General features: G+C 36.9%; 2 protein-coding genes and 1 long non-coding RNA gene across 6 annotated transcripts; 1 reads left to right on the top strand and 2 right to left on the bottom strand.

Moving 5' to 3' along the window:
- Nucleotides 1,026-2,826, bottom strand: LOC110013161. 2 transcript variants are annotated; one of them, XR_002288319.1, is made up of 2 exons: nucleotides 2,376-2,826; nucleotides 1,026-1,319 (listed from the first exon to the last, which is right to left on the bottom strand). It is a non-coding gene; the product is annotated as an uncharacterized LOC110013161 (long non-coding RNA). The 2 variants fall into 2 exon arrangements; XR_002288320.1 differs by having other exon boundaries at nucleotides 1,026-1,296; nucleotides 2,376-2,825.
- Nucleotides 4,434-10,457, top strand: LOC105177282. Of its 3 annotated transcripts, XM_011100370.2 has the most exons (13): nucleotides 4,434-4,525; nucleotides 4,658-4,779; nucleotides 5,686-5,825; nucleotides 6,224-6,521; nucleotides 6,913-6,996; nucleotides 7,831-7,947; nucleotides 8,034-8,330; nucleotides 8,414-8,549; nucleotides 8,656-8,818; nucleotides 8,912-9,040; nucleotides 9,332-9,526; nucleotides 9,815-9,937; nucleotides 10,022-10,457. In XM_011100370.2, the coding sequence occupies exons 4-13, from the start codon at nucleotides 6,248-6,250 to the stop codon at nucleotides 10,133-10,135; spliced, it is 1,632 nt and encodes a 543-aa protein (XP_011098672.1). In that variant the 5' UTR covers nucleotides 4,434-4,525; nucleotides 4,658-4,779; nucleotides 5,686-5,825; nucleotides 6,224-6,247; the 3' UTR covers nucleotides 10,136-10,457. The 3 variants fall into 3 exon arrangements, with proteins under 3 accessions (XP_011098672.1, XP_011098671.1, XP_020554641.1); XM_011100369.2 differs by lacking the exon at nucleotides 4,434-4,525 and having other exon boundaries at nucleotides 4,541-4,779; XM_020698982.1 differs by lacking the exons at nucleotides 4,434-4,525; nucleotides 4,658-4,779 and adding an exon at nucleotides 4,925-5,075.
- Nucleotides 12,098-16,277, bottom strand: LOC105177283 (probable serine/threonine-protein kinase At1g54610). The gene is made up of 9 exons (XM_011100375.2): nucleotides 15,397-16,277; nucleotides 14,602-14,886; nucleotides 14,177-14,494; nucleotides 13,838-14,065; nucleotides 13,576-13,673; nucleotides 13,238-13,346; nucleotides 12,662-13,144; nucleotides 12,453-12,570; nucleotides 12,098-12,333 (listed from the first exon to the last, which is right to left on the bottom strand). Exons 1-9 carry the CDS (start codon nucleotides 15,823-15,825, stop codon nucleotides 12,329-12,331), a joined length of 2,073 nt encoding a protein of 690 aa, XP_011098677.1. The 5' UTR covers nucleotides 15,826-16,277; the 3' UTR covers nucleotides 12,098-12,328.

Raw genomic sequence — 16,823 nt, forward strand, 5'->3', positions numbered from 1 at the left:
ATAAAGTAAGTAAAATATATTATGACTGATCATTTTTTTAAATATTTACTAATCATATAATAAATATATTATATTTGTCGTATAATTAGTTTAAATTCGATAAAATCCGATTTGGATTAAATTCTTTTTCCAAAAATTGCGTTACTGAGAATGTATTTGGTTTCCGTTTTTTACCTGTTTTGGAGGAAACCAAAGTTGATTCCTTGCCAATGTTGTTGCCCTGGAAACTATCACATATATACATATATATTTCCAAACAATGAAAAAGGGGCAGTCTCCGACATCATCCCACAATTTTACCTCCTCTCTTCTTCTATTATTGTTCAAGCATAATTGCGTGATAGTGACTTATTGTATTACAATTTTGAATTTTGGGGCTATAAATTCATTTAGGTTCTATTCTATTGCTGAGGATATGTGAATTAAATTTGAACACTTTTCTTTTGGGTAAAATACTATTTGAACATCAATTTAATTAGCATGGATAGATTATAATATTTTTTAAATATCAGCTTACTCGATCTCTACTCATCGCAATTTAATTAAAATGAATTCAATTAAAAATAAATTAAGTTTGACGTTTTTTGAATTTAATTCTAAATATGAATATATTTGAAAATAAAAAATTAAATTAATAGATGACACCATCATTGACCTGCATGAACATGGCATTGCCAAACTATAGAGCAATTAGTCTTTGTCTTGAATTGGACATAAAACAGTCTTCTAACACTTGAAAATCTCTCATGCGGTTTTTGCTCTTATTTCTTCATTTATTTATTTATTGCATAAATACAAAAGGACTCCTGAAATTATTAGAATAGTGGCAAGAATGATCAATAAATCAAGGAAATTTCTGAATCAGGCATGTGAAGGGAAAGGGATAAGTTCACTTTGTAGGCTACTGTTTTCTTTTAGGTAAGTTGTTCCCTTATCTCTAATCCTCCTGATTATCTCACACATTCTTCTTTTCATATTCCCATTATTTGCCTTTGATGCTATCTCCAAAATGGCAAGAACACCACTTTTTTAGTTAAATTCTAATACTTTAAGAGAATCAATCAGAATAGAACACTTGCACAGACATACAGCACTGATCTTCAGCTGCACTTAACAAGAGAATATACAAATTCTGGTAGTATAGCTATACAACAAGTGGAACATAAAGCAGGCAAATTCTTCACAGGGAAGCTTTAAGCCAATACACCTGAATGAAAAGTCGAACCAAAAGTCACGGCCTGGACGCGTTAAACCAGCAGAAACGTTGAATAGTAGCCAATTCGTGTCTCAAGAAGCCTGCAGCACATTTTAGCAAGAGTCTGTATAAAAATTGAGGGAATAAGAGAATCAGTAATCTGTTCTACTTCATAGCAGGAAAAGAAAACGGATGTCGATAACTCAGGCCAATTATCAGCAACCATATGTACATACGGTGTATTTTGAGAAGCTGTGTTGGAGCCAAAGGAGGTTCATGGGAATACAAAGTCATCCGAATGAAGAATTTCAAAACAAAGTAGTGGAGCCTATATGCATTAATTTAGAAGAGGCTCCACATAGAACAGTCTATATACAAAGTTGATCAGTCTTTAACTAACAGTTTAAGACATGTAAACGATAATTGGAACAAGAGTCCTTGGGATACCAGGCATGAAGGTGAGAAATCCTAGTCTAAAGGCCAGACATGCCAGGGACAACTCTCCTCCCATGTGATAGGGGACCAGTGAAAACTGGGAGGAGAATCCAGTTCCCAGGAACTTTAAAATAAGTTCTAGGTGTCCTGCCGCCATTGGCTGCAGCCATCATAAGAATCCTCTCCGTCCACCGAAAGACGACTACAGTGGATATTTTCGTTTAGATTCCATGTTATTCAACTACATGTCTCAGTTACAGAAATGCCAAATGACTCATAACATGCCGTGCTTGAATAGTTGAACAGATCAACAGAAGCTTCAACAGAAAACAGAGATGGACTAATTAGAGCAGGATTAAGCAAAAAAACCTGCAGTACATATTGATGCCTAAACTTAAACATCAAACGATATAAAGAGAAGCCTGTCGTGAAAACGAATTCAAATGTGAACCTTGACATTCTTGCAAAAGCATCACCATTCAAATTGCTACAATTCCTTGTTGGGAAAATTTTAAGTAAGAAAATACTGACACTCAAAGTATCCACTCGTCCACCACTTTTCAGAAACTTCATACAAAGAAATCAGCCAAGGAGCTGGTGATTTAGCAAAACTTTTATAGTTCCAAAAGCACAGATTTTAAAATATGATATAAACGCTCCAATTCCATTTACATCAACACCATATGTTGACACTAAAATCAACAGTCAAATCCCTAAACATCCCAATTTACAGTAGTATAATTACTTGAAATCAGGTGAATCTGATGAAAAACTTGCCGCAGCTTTTAAACAATCACTAATTATGAACTCGGTCCTTCCAATCATAAACAACCTCCCCCCGAAAACAATCGCTATCCACAAGGCCACATCACCTTTTCCATGGAACAAATTCAAAATTCCGCTCATTTCCAGATCAAAATCCGGCACGTATCAACATTAAATTTCACAAGATTCCAAAAATCCATCATTGCTCCACGAAGACGCACATCAATCCCCAAATACATCAAAACTTGAGATCAAATCAATCAGCAAAGATCCTGATGAACTTACATAGAAGTGGAAATTCACAGCTGCCACCACCCCAACTACACGACAGCCGAGTATGAACGATGCGGGAGTAAGAGAATTGGATCAGATTTTCATAGCTTTCCCAAGTATGGGCCGTTCTCCCTGCTTTAATGGGCCCTCATATCTAACCCATTATGGGCCCTTTTGCTTCTTTCTCTTTTTTCTTTTTTATTTTTATTATACTTAACGTATGTGTTTCATTTTTTAAAATAAAAAATATTTTAAGAAATTCTATAATTAAAAAAAAAAAAAGGAAAAAAGCAAATTATGAAGTGCTGTAAAATGAAAAAGGGAATTGATTTAAAGTAAAAGCGCACATGTCGATTGCCCAAAATTGCTAAACAGAAATCACGAAATGTACAAGATTACATCAAATCAATCAAAAGCGTCCTTGATTTGCAATCATTCACTGTCGCCACTGCACTGCTCTGTACAATGAACTTTCAAAGTTTGAACAGTGAAAGAGAATCCAAAAACCTGACAACAATGTAGAAACAAAACATTGGAATCCCATCCTACCCATATTTGGTGCACCTGCACCCTCCACTTAATTCCTAATTAACACTCCATAATTAATTTTATAATACTAAAATTTCCATACAATATGCTACAAAATTGCTTCTGTGTTTACATTATTTTTATTTAGTTAATGCAGACTTTATGACCAACATAATACCACAAGTTAATTTTGTAAAAAAATATATATATATTAATTTCTCGAGTCACGTGAAATGTTGACATTGAAATCCGATTCAAATAAAATTTTATAGCATAAACCAAATATAGTATAATAATTCATTAAAATTCCATAATTAATTTTATAATACTAAAATTTCCATACAATATGCTACAAAATTGCTTCTGTGTTTACATTATTTTTATTTAGTTAATGCAGACTTTATGACCAACATAATACCACAAGTTAATTTTGTAAAAAAATATATATATATTAATTTCTCGAGTCACGTGAAATGTTGACATTGAAATCCGATTCAAATAAAATTTTATAGCATAAACCAAATATAGTATAATAATTCATTTGATTACTATTAATATAAGTGCAAAAATGCAATAGAACATTAATGGAGTAATAATTGAAGTGGGGTTCATCACATGGCATAGTTATTGCATTGTTGGCTAATTAGTGTCACATATGACATAAATTTTAGCATTGAGATTCCTAATTGCTTGTCCATCACATGATCTGTTTTTCTCCCCTCAAAATCATTCCCTACAATATTCCATCCACTTTCAAAAAATTTTGAAAATTGAACCAAAAACTACTTTTGAAAATAAAAAAATAGATGGTGACAAGTCAATGCATCCATGAAAATCAAAGAGTTGACTCTAAAGGCAATGGACTAGGTTGGTTGGTGAAGTCTTAGAAATTTCCTTCTCCAATTTTAATCTATTTTTTGTCGTGCATTTGTCTAAAATGTCAAAAATAGGTATAATTATATCTAAAACGAGTTATTTTTGAATCGACGATGACTTATTTTGACTGAATATGTTGAGACCTCATCATAAAAATATTATGGATTTGAATGTAATAAAATCGGAACAAGAATCATTATGTGACAATTATTTCAAGCCACATTGTAGCATGGGAGGAACTTTATTTGAATTTATTATTAGAATACCAAATAATATTTTTACTCTCATGAATAGTGTAATGTATTATCATTGAAGAACAGAAAGAGGGAGAATTGATTTGAAGACATTATTAAAAAAGACAACATGTGTAGAAGAGTAAAGAAGTTTATCCCACCAGCCATAATAGCGAGGAGGAGAAAGTGGCGGAACATCCCAATTAAAAAACAGAGCAATGTACGCTGATTGCTCCTCCCCATCTTCCTTTATTTTCTTCTTTGTGTGTGTGTGTGTGTGTGTATATATATATATTATTTATATGTATCACCTTAGGCGCACTGAGAAATCCATGAAAGATAAAATTTTCAGGAATAGGAAACATAAAGAAGGATTGGTGTTCGAAAAAAGAAGAAAAGGGTGTGGAATTGCAAATCGGACCCGACAACGGCGGACCCACTTCTCCCTCTACCCTCAAAAGCCTTTTTCTCCAGGTCCCTTTCATTGTTCTTGCATAGATACACGCACTTACACGTGCGTCTCTGTGTGTATGTATTGTGCTTGTGCAATGTATCTGTTGTTATGATTGTGTTTTTTCTGTTGAGATTGGGGTGGGTGGTGGGTGTTTCTGTGTGGTGTTTTTAATATGATGAGCTGCATTTCCCAGAAGTTTCCTGTAAGGAATTGTTTTAGATTTCGGGATGATATTAAATTGTTTTTTTCAGGAGAATATGAGTCATCAGTTGGCAATTTACAGCTTTTTGAGTCGGATTTATGCTTTTTTATTTAGGTAAACATTGGATGATATCTGATATGTTCTGCTTCTTGTCTGAAATGGAATGTGGATTCGTCCTACACGTTTCAGTTTGCCGTTGCATCTGCCTCCGTGTTGTTGTTTTTATATTGTTCTTGGTAATGGGCATTTGGTTATGTAGTGTTTGTTTGTATTGCATTGAAACAGAGGCACATCCACACACTTGCTTTTGAACTTTTTCTTTCTGATTTGTCTTGAATTGCTCATTTGATGCGGACCCATATGGATCATCTTCTTCTTCGTATCGTACAATATCTTTTTCTTTCGATTGATGCATGAAAGTGAACCTTCCGAGGTCATTTTCTCCCCATTCTTCTTTTTTCTTTTATTGGCATTTTCAGAAGAGGTCTGTGTAGGTCATTACACCTGCATGTGTTGTTTCAAGATTACTTTTTCTGCGTCTTGTTTTATGTGATCACATGGAGCTGTTTAACTTTATCTTTTTATGTCTTGAAAAAACAAAGTTTGCCACTGATAAGTTTAGTCTTTTGGGAACGCATTGTTTTTAATAGATGTGATGTCGAGTTATCAATTCTGAACCCCTTCCAGATTCAACTCACAAGTCTTTTGCGCTCTTGATGTCCAGGCAGGTCCTAAGGAGGAGTGGAGCTTGAAATTTATGAATCTTTGAGCTGAAAAGGTTCTGGAAGAATTCTTGTGCAACCATTATAAAAGCAGACCTTACTAGTTGCAATCACAGCAATGCTCTTGAAAAATCATGATAAGGTATGCCAATGTGAACCAGAATGCATCATATGTGTGTGTGTGTAGAGACACATATTCCTCTTGGGATAAAAGCTGGAGCAGATGAAGAAAAACCCAGACAGGATACCCCTCTCTTCTGCCGTTTTACTAAAATGTTTCTCAGTTTTGATGGAACTCATCTCGAAAATTAGAGAAACTTTCCAGTATTATTCTAATTATCATGTTATTATACGTGCCTGTTTAGGAAATAATGTTGGCAGCTGAAAATCTTAAATACAAGTTTCCTCATCCTTCCATTGACAATTCATTGCATTTGAATTTTTGGAACTTTAGAATTTGGCATACATAGTTATTTGGACTAGTTATTTTGGGATAACATCTTCTAGAAACAAATGGTGACGTCTTATATGTTGTTGCAGAGGTTTAGAGACTGAGTAGTCATTATGGGTGGTTGTGTATCAACACCAGCTTTACCGCATAAACCATTAAAAATTGTTAAAGCAAGGAGGCGGCGCCGTGGTCGCTCCAAGAAGCACCTTCCATCTTCAGCTACAGATGGAATTAGAATAAGGAATAATGACGCAGGAGCTCGAGTCTCAGATTTGTCTGTTGGAGAGCTTCTTCAATCAACTACCACGAGCAGAAGATCCGAAGTCTCCAATTCCACATTCCATCCCTCTCAGTTGCAATGGCACCATGGCCAGATTGATGCTAATGGTATATATTATCTGCTCTTAAAAGTTCAGATACATGGAGTAGGCCAGAGTGTCATGAATCATACCTCATAGTCAATGCAAATGAAATATCACTCTTTTATGAAAGCAAAACCCTTCGATAATCTCATCATACAGGAATACATATTAAATGATTTTTGTTTGGCACCATATTTTTCTGGGTATATTGTTTGTTGAGGAAAAAAGGATACAACAGTTTTTTGCTAAATTCTCATCTACTCTGGTCTTTACAACCTTGTACTTTGTTTTTCATGAGTCAAAGAAGTACTCAAGTATAACGAATCTTAGTGTAGAGAAAATTTCTGTACTTCATTCTCTAGGGACTATGAGCTTGATCAAATTGAACATGATAGAAGATATTTTTGTACTTGCAGGAATTTGCAACGACGAAGCATGGTTTGACACACTCAGCATACTAGATTCTGACTCAGATGAGGAGTTTAGTAGTGTTCATGGAGGTAAGAACATCAAAATACCAGCATCTTTCCATTTTTCTTTTCTCATTTCAGTGAATTATGTAGATGGAAAACTTAATTACTCCAAGTTTTTAGAAAAGAATTGCGGATCTAGCCTCGATGTATGACAAGTCAATACCCATAGTTATTGTTATCTGCCATCATTTAACTTTTTGTTGTTAGTCATGCTCTAAATGTATACAAATTGTAATTGACGCATTCCACTAAATTTTGTGCTCCATCAGTATTTATTTTTGGTCTATTTTCTTTCACAAATCTTAGATCCTATTAAGACACATATCATGGGAATTAACTTGTATGAGACATTGACATCTAATCAAATAACAGGCGTGTGAACTCCTAATATATTACAATGCTGAAAGAAGCCGTTGAAGACCTACACAAGTAGAGTGAACAATTATCTATTGCTCGAGAATAAATGGCTTGCAGATCTATATGTTGCTATTCTAGCTGGGGAGTTTGATGCAGTGACACTACTTATTTAAGTATATATCTTCATGTGCTGTGGAGCCTAATTTTATCTAAAATGACCAATATTTGCTATGGTTCAAATCCCATGGGTTTAATTTTCTAACTAACGGATTTATGATTGCATGTGTTAGAATCTGATGATTGTCTAACACTCAGAAGGGACTTGCACATTAGGATAACAAGCTGCCAAAAACACAGTACACATATAATAAAAATTAGAAAACCTAGATGGCTCATTTGATGCTTTTATGAATTAAGCTGGTTTTCTCAAACAAAGTATGCTTCTTTTAACAAGTCTTAAATTCAGCTGTAACATATCTATAACTTTCTCATCTTCTCCTGTAGATTCCTACCCCAACGTCGCAAATGGTCAAGTGCTTCAGTATGAGACTCCACCACAGATTTTGGACAGCAAATGCAGTTTCAAAGACTACTATGAAAAAAATCGGAAAATAGATAATGGTAAGATAGAATTGTTCTTGAGCAAAGATGGACTCAAGGAGCCAAATGGATTTACATTATATCTAACCAAGTAAAAGAACTTCCAGGTTTAGTGATGAGTGAGGAGTTGGGTACCAAGAGGAAGAAAAACTTAGACCGGTCCTATGTGAGTTTTAATGGAGTGAAAGATGACAGAAATGATCATGAGGAGAAAGCTTCAGAGAAGTTATTTAAGTCAGTCTTACCTCGGCTGGTTCCTTCTGTAAGTTTTAATGATAAGATCAACAGTGCAGTTAGTGCGGGAACACAATCTCAAAGAAAGAAATCAACTGTTATCCGGCTATCTTTTAAGAGGAAGTCTGTTGATGGAGAAGAAACAAATGAATGCTGTGAGCATCTTTTAGGTATTGTGTCCATATAGAATGCGATCCCCTCTTTGTTAAATATTAACCTTACCCTGAATTGAGAATAACATCGGTCAATTCAGGTGCATCAACAAAGTATATATATCGTCCCAGAGCCGGACTAATGATCCCTTGCTGTACTGAGGAGAAGCCGACTTCTGGAACTTGGTCTGAGATTCAGCCCTCAACCTTTAAGCTCCGTGGGGAAAACTACTTTAAGTATGCTGTCAGCCCTATATGTCGTCCATGAAAGAAAATTTCAAGTTATTCTGGTACATGCATCCTGCTTTTGCATTGTCGATTGCCTAACAATTTGGTATTGCAGAGATAAGAAAAAATGTCCTGCACCAAATGTCTCTCCTTACACTCCAATTGGTGTAGATCTGTTTGCATCTAAAAGAAAGATCAACCACATTGCACAACGCCTTGAGCTACCTTCTGTAAAAGCAGATGGGAAAGTGCCACCACTACTAATTGTCAACATTCAGGTAACCTCTAGCATTTTTTCAGATGTCTTAATTTCGCCTAAGAGAAGTATATCGTCTGACAATTGCCTGTCCCATTTATTTGTCTTGTGTCAGCTGCCCACTTATCCACCGCCCATTTTTCTTGGTGATACTGATGGAGAGGGCCTGAGTCTTGTACTATATTTTCGACTTTCTGACAGTTTTGAGAAGGACATATCTCCTCAATTCCAAGAGAGTATCAAGGTATAACATACCAGGTTTCTAGTTACCTGTTACTGCAGTAGCCAACTAATGCTAGCTGCAAGTATGCATGCACGCAAGCACATGTATGGGCAAAAATTAATTTTGGTTGAACTTTTATGCTGATAACTATAATTTTGACTATTACTGTTTCTCCGAGGCCTATTACAGTGTGGATCATAGAATATATGCATTAACCTGTTCCTACAAAAAATGGAACATAAGTACAGCAATTATTGGGTTCCGTTTTTAGTTAGTGCCATGTTGTTTAAGAAAGCAATCTTTCTGCTGCAGAGATTGGTCGAGGATGATGTGGAAAAGATTAAAGGATTTGCTAAAGATTCAACAGCTCCTTTCAGAGAAAGGTTAAAAATCATGGTTGGGATGGTTAACCCCGAAGATTTTGTCTCGGGTTCTACTGAAAGAAAACTTCTGAACGCATACAATGAAAAGCCAGTTCTTTCCCGCCCTCAGCATGAGTTTTATCAGGTGAGACATTTTTTACTATGCTGTTGTACTTGAACGTGCTGAACAAACACCTTTTTTGCTAAAATTGAATAGTCCTTTGTGGATGTTTGCGCAATATCTGCTTCTTCTTTCATTGCTCATTTGTTGCGGTTAGTTGAATCTTTATCGATGATTCTTAAGAGCTGGTTAAGTTGTTTTAATTCTCTGCACTATTTCCTCGTTCTTGCGCAGAATAAGCAAAAACTTTGTCACTTTATGAGTTGTCTAGCTGTTAACATGATATGGATTATTATCATGAATTCTCTACAGGGGCCTAATTACTTTGAAATCGACCTGGACATTCATCGCTTCAGCTACATAGCAAGAAAAGGACTTGAAGCATTCCGAGAGCGTTTGGCGACTGGAATACTGGATTTAGGATTGACAATTCAGGTGCACACATTCTTTCATATGTACATACATCACATGTGGGTTTAACCTTTATACATATGTACCCTTACATTGTCAATAAAACAGGCACAGAAGCCAGAAGACCTACCGGAGAAAGTCCTCTGTTGCGTGCGACTGAACAAGATCGATTTCGTCAACCATGGACAAATACCCAATATCGTCAGGATCGACGATGAATGATGGCACGATGACTGATGAGCAAGAAAAGGTTTACGGGCTCCCGATGTGTTCCGGGTCCAAGCAATTCCAGACCCAGCCAATTTGTGAAGCAGATGAACTGAGAGTATCTACTAATGTATGAGCATAACATTGATTTAGCACTTGGATTCAGTGACTTGTTAACACAAAAATGTTCACTCATCCGATTCTTGAAATGTAACATGTTGTATTAAGCTGTAGCCTCTGACAATGTGGAGATGTAAATATTGTTCCATTGATTCTTGAAATCAGCATCAAGATTGGAAGATGTTTGATGGAAAAGTTGAGCCTCTTTGTATTTCTTTTCATTTTTTGATGTCATTTTTACTAATTAAACATTGAAAATTTAAAAATTATCATATCCATTTTCCTGATAAAATATACCATGTCTATGGTTTTTATTTGCATACTTATAACTATTAATTTCATCTATTTTATTCAATATAGATTAATATTTCTACGTTACATTGAATGCATTTAATAATATAAAAAATGATAAAAATATTGGAGAAGATTTGCAGTTAGTCATATTTTTTAGAAGCTCTCTATGGGGGTTGGGGATACATATGGGAATAAGTAAAATATGAGGGCAATTGAGGAAGTCGGGGGGTTAGGGCTTGAGTGATATAAAGGCAGGACAGAATAGTAGAGAAAGCAAAGCAGCGCCGTAGGCCGAGCGCTTCCCTCGTGAAAGAAGGGGTGGCGTGGTATTCCACGGGAGAGGTTTCTGTTTAAATCGTGGCGCACTTGGTGCGATCGGCGCACATCAATCCAATCGGGGACTCCATGGCCGCTTTGCTGCCTTAGATTTGCAGCCTAAAGCGAGGGGATTGCCCTATATTCTTCTTCATTTCTTGTTTTTTGTTTTTCTAACTTCTTCAAATCTAAGCAATGGGGAAGCAATAATGTTTTTCTAGGGTTTCAGTTTCATGTTTACAATTTTTCTTGTCTGTTTTCAGCTCCCGAAAGAAAGAATTTTCTGCGTATTCTGAATATTTTTTTCTTACTTTTTTCAGAAAATTTTCTTTACTGGATTAGAACATGTTAATGTAACACTAAATCAATCGAATATATATGTTTTCATCGTTTGTGTAGTTGTTTTGCTTTCTCTCAGATTCAAATAGAATTTGAACTTTTGTAGTGTTTTCTCTTCTCCGTCAAATCCAGTGGCATGAATTTAGCTTAATGTGCATGACAAGTGTAATACATTTATTAATTTGATTGATTTGATCCGATCTCTATTTCAGAATTTTCACCTGTATATAATGACTCCTTTAGGTATGGAGGTGGAATAGAGCCACTACGCAGGATAATCACTCATGGCTTCTCAAATAGAGCAAAAGTGTCTATTTCACTTTCACCTTGCGATTCACGAGGCCAACTCAAATTTACGCTTTGTGTTCGAACGCATTTCTTCTACGTCGTTCGGCCTCATTTTCAATACTTTTGGGATAAATACTATCAGAATCGGCTTTTCATAAAAGCTATAATTTTTAATTCGAATGTAATTATTCTTTGTATAATTACTCATTATGTTCATCAAATATTCTTTTAATTTCCTCATTAATCTTGATAATATGATACGTCTTAGAACTTAGTTATAATTTTACATTTGTATATTCGGTTATGAGATTATGAATTTACATGACATAATTATTATTACTAAAATTGATTAATTCAAAATTAGTTTTCTTACAATTAATTAATGCAAGTGTGAGCCAAAAATCAACAAAAACGTTAAATGGCTGGTTCTTGCAGTAATATCTTACTTAAAAATAATTAATTAATTGCTGAGAGAAACTGCAAAAAAAGCAAAAAAAATTGTTAAAAGAAAAAAGATAGTAGGAAAAAAAATACAAAAAGAATGTGGTATCCGGCCAGAGGAATTCTTGTGTTACAATTTGAAAGATTTGGCCTATCCCTATTACGACACTGCTGGATGCACTCAAAATTCTTCATAACTGTGGAGTTATGTGTTGCAGAAAACTCTTTTTTCTGTCTGCACTATTCTGTATAGAATCGTCGCAAAGCTCGAAAAAACTCCAGCACAATATATAGTTAGAGCTTCTTGGAAGTCTGAAAGACTTTCAGCAGTCGAAGCAAAACTGTTCACAAAGTTTATGTAGCATGCATTCATCCATGAGCAGGACAAGCGATCTTACAACTTTGGAGTCATTAATCTGCAGAAATGTAGCGTAAGTGGTCATTCTTATGAAACTGTGTTTGGGTAAGAAAGGAGTCCTGCCTTAATGCTGATGACAGGATGTAAATCTTTTGGATGGGTTGTTAAGACGATTACCTATGTAAAAGCGCGATCTATGAACTTGACGAGGTAGGTCGTGCTGTCTTGCAGCTATTTCTTGAGATGTTAATGTTCCTGAGTATCCAACCCGGCATTTCTTCTTATTGCCATAATCCTATTAAAATCACAAAGACAAAGTAAAATTCAGTGCGTCAAGAGCTATTAGGAGGCTGCTTCCTCTGATCAATGCAGGCTAGTTGGCTTACCTCTGGTAACTCTTGAGGCTCGTATATATCAGATGAATCAAAAGACTCCGGCCTACGCAGCTGTGCTTGTTCTCTACGAGTGGGACGCCTGGCAGTCTCAGCACCAGAGATTCTGCCTGAATAATCATGATTTTGTTGCCCATCTGGTTCCAGTGTGTCGTGCACGTGCAGTATATTGGATGGCTCTAAGGCAATGGATTTTTGATTACTTGATTGAGTGGGTTGACTGTGTAGCCTTGTGAATACATCTGGCTGCTTTCGCCTTTTGGCCCATGCAAAACTGTTTGATGTTGTCACTTGCGCAGGGAGGGAATGAATGCTGGTTCCTTGAGATACCTGTGTTGTCTGGGAACCCTGGGAAGCATCTGACTTTGTGTCGTAGGATGGCTTAAGTGACGTCCGAGTCTCGACACCACCTTTTTTTCTATATGCGTTAGTGCTGACACCGTGGTTCCTACGAGCTACTTGTGCATTGTCAACCTCCTTCAAGAAAACAAGTGGAATACTCAGTGGGTTTGAAATTTTCGCATTGTCAACACACAGAGAGAGAGAGAGAGAGAGAGAGAGAGAGAGAACCTCAGCTGGGATCACTTTACAGAAGTCGGTTGATTCTTGCAAAGTCTTGCGGGCCCTTCTTGGATTTCTTGGACCTCCTTCTGCCCGAGTGATGGCACTGCTTTTCTTCCTGAAATATTGATACTTCATTTATTCAATAGCGGTGTGACGGATACAGAAAGACTTGCAGAAATCCATATGAACTCCTCTATTCCCATTACTAAATCCTAAACAGCGGACAATCCCAAATAATTATGTGCGTCCCGAATACTTGACACCATCTGCATCTATGTTCTACAGTTGCATTCGAAACCAAATGAAGATGTATATATTGAAGTAGAAGAACAAAGACAGTCGACCTTTTTGCATCTTCACGGATTTTCGCATCAATCTCTTTGTTGGGTGGGTACTTTGGCAAACTTGATGGATCACATGCATATGGTTTTGTAGTGAAGTACTGCAAAATGGGAAAGTTCAGACATATATTGAACAATATACATATCATAGATTAAGAAGCCAATATGAATTAAATCTTTGACTGCATAGGAGGATTTCTCTGGCTTATTGAATTATAAGATCAATTAAGGAAAACCTGTCTGTTCATATTCTATCGAACCTAACCTCAGATTCCAGAGCAGAAGCAGCAGTTCCTCGCTTGTGAGGTTCGACGGAAAGGAACGTTTCAATGAGGCTAACTGCACTTTTTGGGAACTCTTTGCATCTTTCTCGAAGTGTACTTTCATAAGGTTGCTGGGGTTTGAACATAGCTGCTAGAGGAAGCTTAGATCTTTTCCAGTAATCATCTGGTGGAGAACCACAAAGTTTGAAGATTTTATGCAACTGTTCTACCTGCAGATGCAAGAAGAAATTCCAGCGCTGTTGGTCACAATGTCAACACAAGGAAATATAGACAGAGACGACAGATCAATTATAACATGCAAATTCTAAGAATGTTCTAACCTCAGTTCTGGCTTTCAAGAGAGGCCTTCCCATAAAAAGTTCAGCAAAAACACAACCAACACTCCAGAGATCAACTGATTCTGCATAATTCGTCGACCCCAAAAGGAGTTCAGGAGGTCTGTACCATAACGTCACCACTCGACTGGTCAGAGGTTGCTTGTTCTTGGGCCTCGTGAAGTTAGCGAGACCAAAATCCGCTATCTTCAAAATTCCTTCGTTATTTACTAAGATATTGGAGGATTTAATATCTCGATGCATTATACCTCGTGAGTGGCAATGCTCTACTGCACTCAATAGCTGTTGCATATAGCATTTTATCTACTTCCAGAAGAGAAACTCACCTTAGGAAACAGCATTTTAAGACATGACAAAGCAAGATAGCTATATGCCATTGTGATTGTCTAAAATGACGGAGGTAAACAAACCTGTGAATCAGTGAATTTTATGTCGGGACATGATAACAAGCCAGCGAGGTCATGTTCCATGTAATCGAAAACCAGGTATATACTACATGATAAGCGAGACGTAATGATACCCTGCAGTTTCATGATATTTGGATGGTCAAGCTTGCGCAGAATCAGAATTTCACGCGCCATGAATCTGACACTCTCCGGTTGAAAATTGTCAAATCGAACTTTCTTCACAGCAACCATCTTACCGGTATTCAGCTCACGTGCACGGTATACAGTGCTGTATGTACCTTGTCCAATCTACGCATGTACAGACATGGAAGATAATCCGGATCAGGTTCAATCTATGAGAGGTATAGTATATTCTATCATCGAAGTACTTGAATTATCCTACTAGCTATAATTTTCTCAGGGGACGAGGATACACATTGTTGCCATTTTCTATGAGCACTCGCAAGGTACAATGTTAGTGTAATCCCTTGAGATTGAGCAGATCTTACCAATAAACTTTCTTACCTAGAGACAGCCTCAAATCTTACCAAACTCTGAATTACACTCACCTTCAATGATGTCTAACTGAGCATGCTTCTCAAACTCATAATTTGCCTTCAACAGTTTTCACTTTCCTAATATGTGGAAGACCATCCAGGAAATACAAGTCCCAAACTTTTTGTGTAAACCAGCCACAGAATCAATCAAAACATCAAGAAAATACACAAGCACCTCAGAATCATGGGAGAGGCAAAAAGGTGCCATTCTATTATTAAACTACTACTCATGTGTTCTCTTAACAAAAGAAATGAGAATTACCTTTTCTAATCTTTCAAATGCGTCTGATTTCAATGGCTCCCATCCCTCAATGGCTTCACCAGCCACAGCAGTGAGCCAGGCCGGCCACCCTGCCGTCACATGCTCGCCTTCCGCCGGCCTCCCAAATTTAATGCTAAAAACGGACTTCTTCTGAGAAGTTGATCTCTTTCCGGCCCTCAAATCCCCCAAATTATCATCAACGTTTAGCCCGTTTTTCCTTAATTCCTCATCAACATCCTCCACATCCTTCTCCCTCTCGGGCTCTTCCTTTATTTTCTCCAATGATCCCAATGCTGCCTGGACATGCACCGAGCCGGAGGACGCGAGACGGCCCGGCCTACTGCTCCGGCCTGCACTTGCTGAGCAGGAGGAGACATCATCAAATGCAGGTGATTGCGACCTTGCCTTTTTGGAGCTTACACAACCCATGTCCCACTAAAACCCATCCAAGGGATCCGATGCCGCGGAAACCCGAACAGACCCAGATGGGAAATGGGCCAATGCCGGAGGGGTGAGATTAAAAACACCCCTGGAACATCTTGCGCACTGCTCTTGGTTAAAAAAGAAATAGCCCAGAAAAGTAGAGAGAGAGAGAGAGAGAGAGAGGGAGAGAGAGAAAGCGTTTGTAAAGAACAGAGCTTGTTTTTTGGAGAGGTGGCAAAGGAAAGAGAAAAGAGGAAAAAGGAAGGGTCAAAGATTTTCTTCTTGTCACTTCTTCTTTCTGTCATCAGAGTGCTGCGGGATATGCGGAGGAGAGGCAGAGGATGAGACATTTGCTTTCCGTGGGTCCAACAATCTCAATCATCATTCTCTTTCTTAATTTTGTCAAATTATTTTCAAACTAACAAAGAAATGCAACCTGACCGTTGAGAAGTTGGGGTCCTGCCAATGCCTGCACTATTCCAAGAACTATAGACCAACTGCCCAACCACTATAAAAAGGCGCCAATTATGAGATGAACATTTTGGTTTCTAACAATTATATTATGGAGATAAAATTTGGTATAATTATATATATATAATATTTGTTTCGTCAAGAGTACTGAACTCTATCATAATATTTAGATTTATTTTTGGAGTGTTTTGTTATGTTTTTTAGAAGATAAAAATTATTGTTCATTATCAAATTATGTCTTTTTTTATATATTTATTTATATAAGTGTGTATAATATGTATGTAGTCATGTCAAAACAGTATTTGGGTGTTTTGTATAATGGCAAACATTGGATATATTTTGACTTATCCCAAAAATAACTTGAAAAAAAAACAAACATAGTGTATGTGATTTGAGGGGTACTATATTTAATGTTTCTCAGAATCCTATGTAATTTGAGAAATTATATCTAATATTTTTGGATTTTTACCGTTACGGGCTCTCGCACGCCCCCCCCCCCCCCCCCCGCCTGCCTGGCCCCCTCGGGGCCCCCC

Source organism: Sesamum indicum, linkage group LG15 (genome assembly GCF_000512975.1).
Source record: "Sesamum indicum cultivar Zhongzhi No. 13 linkage group LG15, S_indicum_v1.0, whole genome shotgun sequence".
Lineage (NCBI taxonomy): Eukaryota > Viridiplantae > Streptophyta > Magnoliopsida > Lamiales > Pedaliaceae > Sesamum > Sesamum indicum.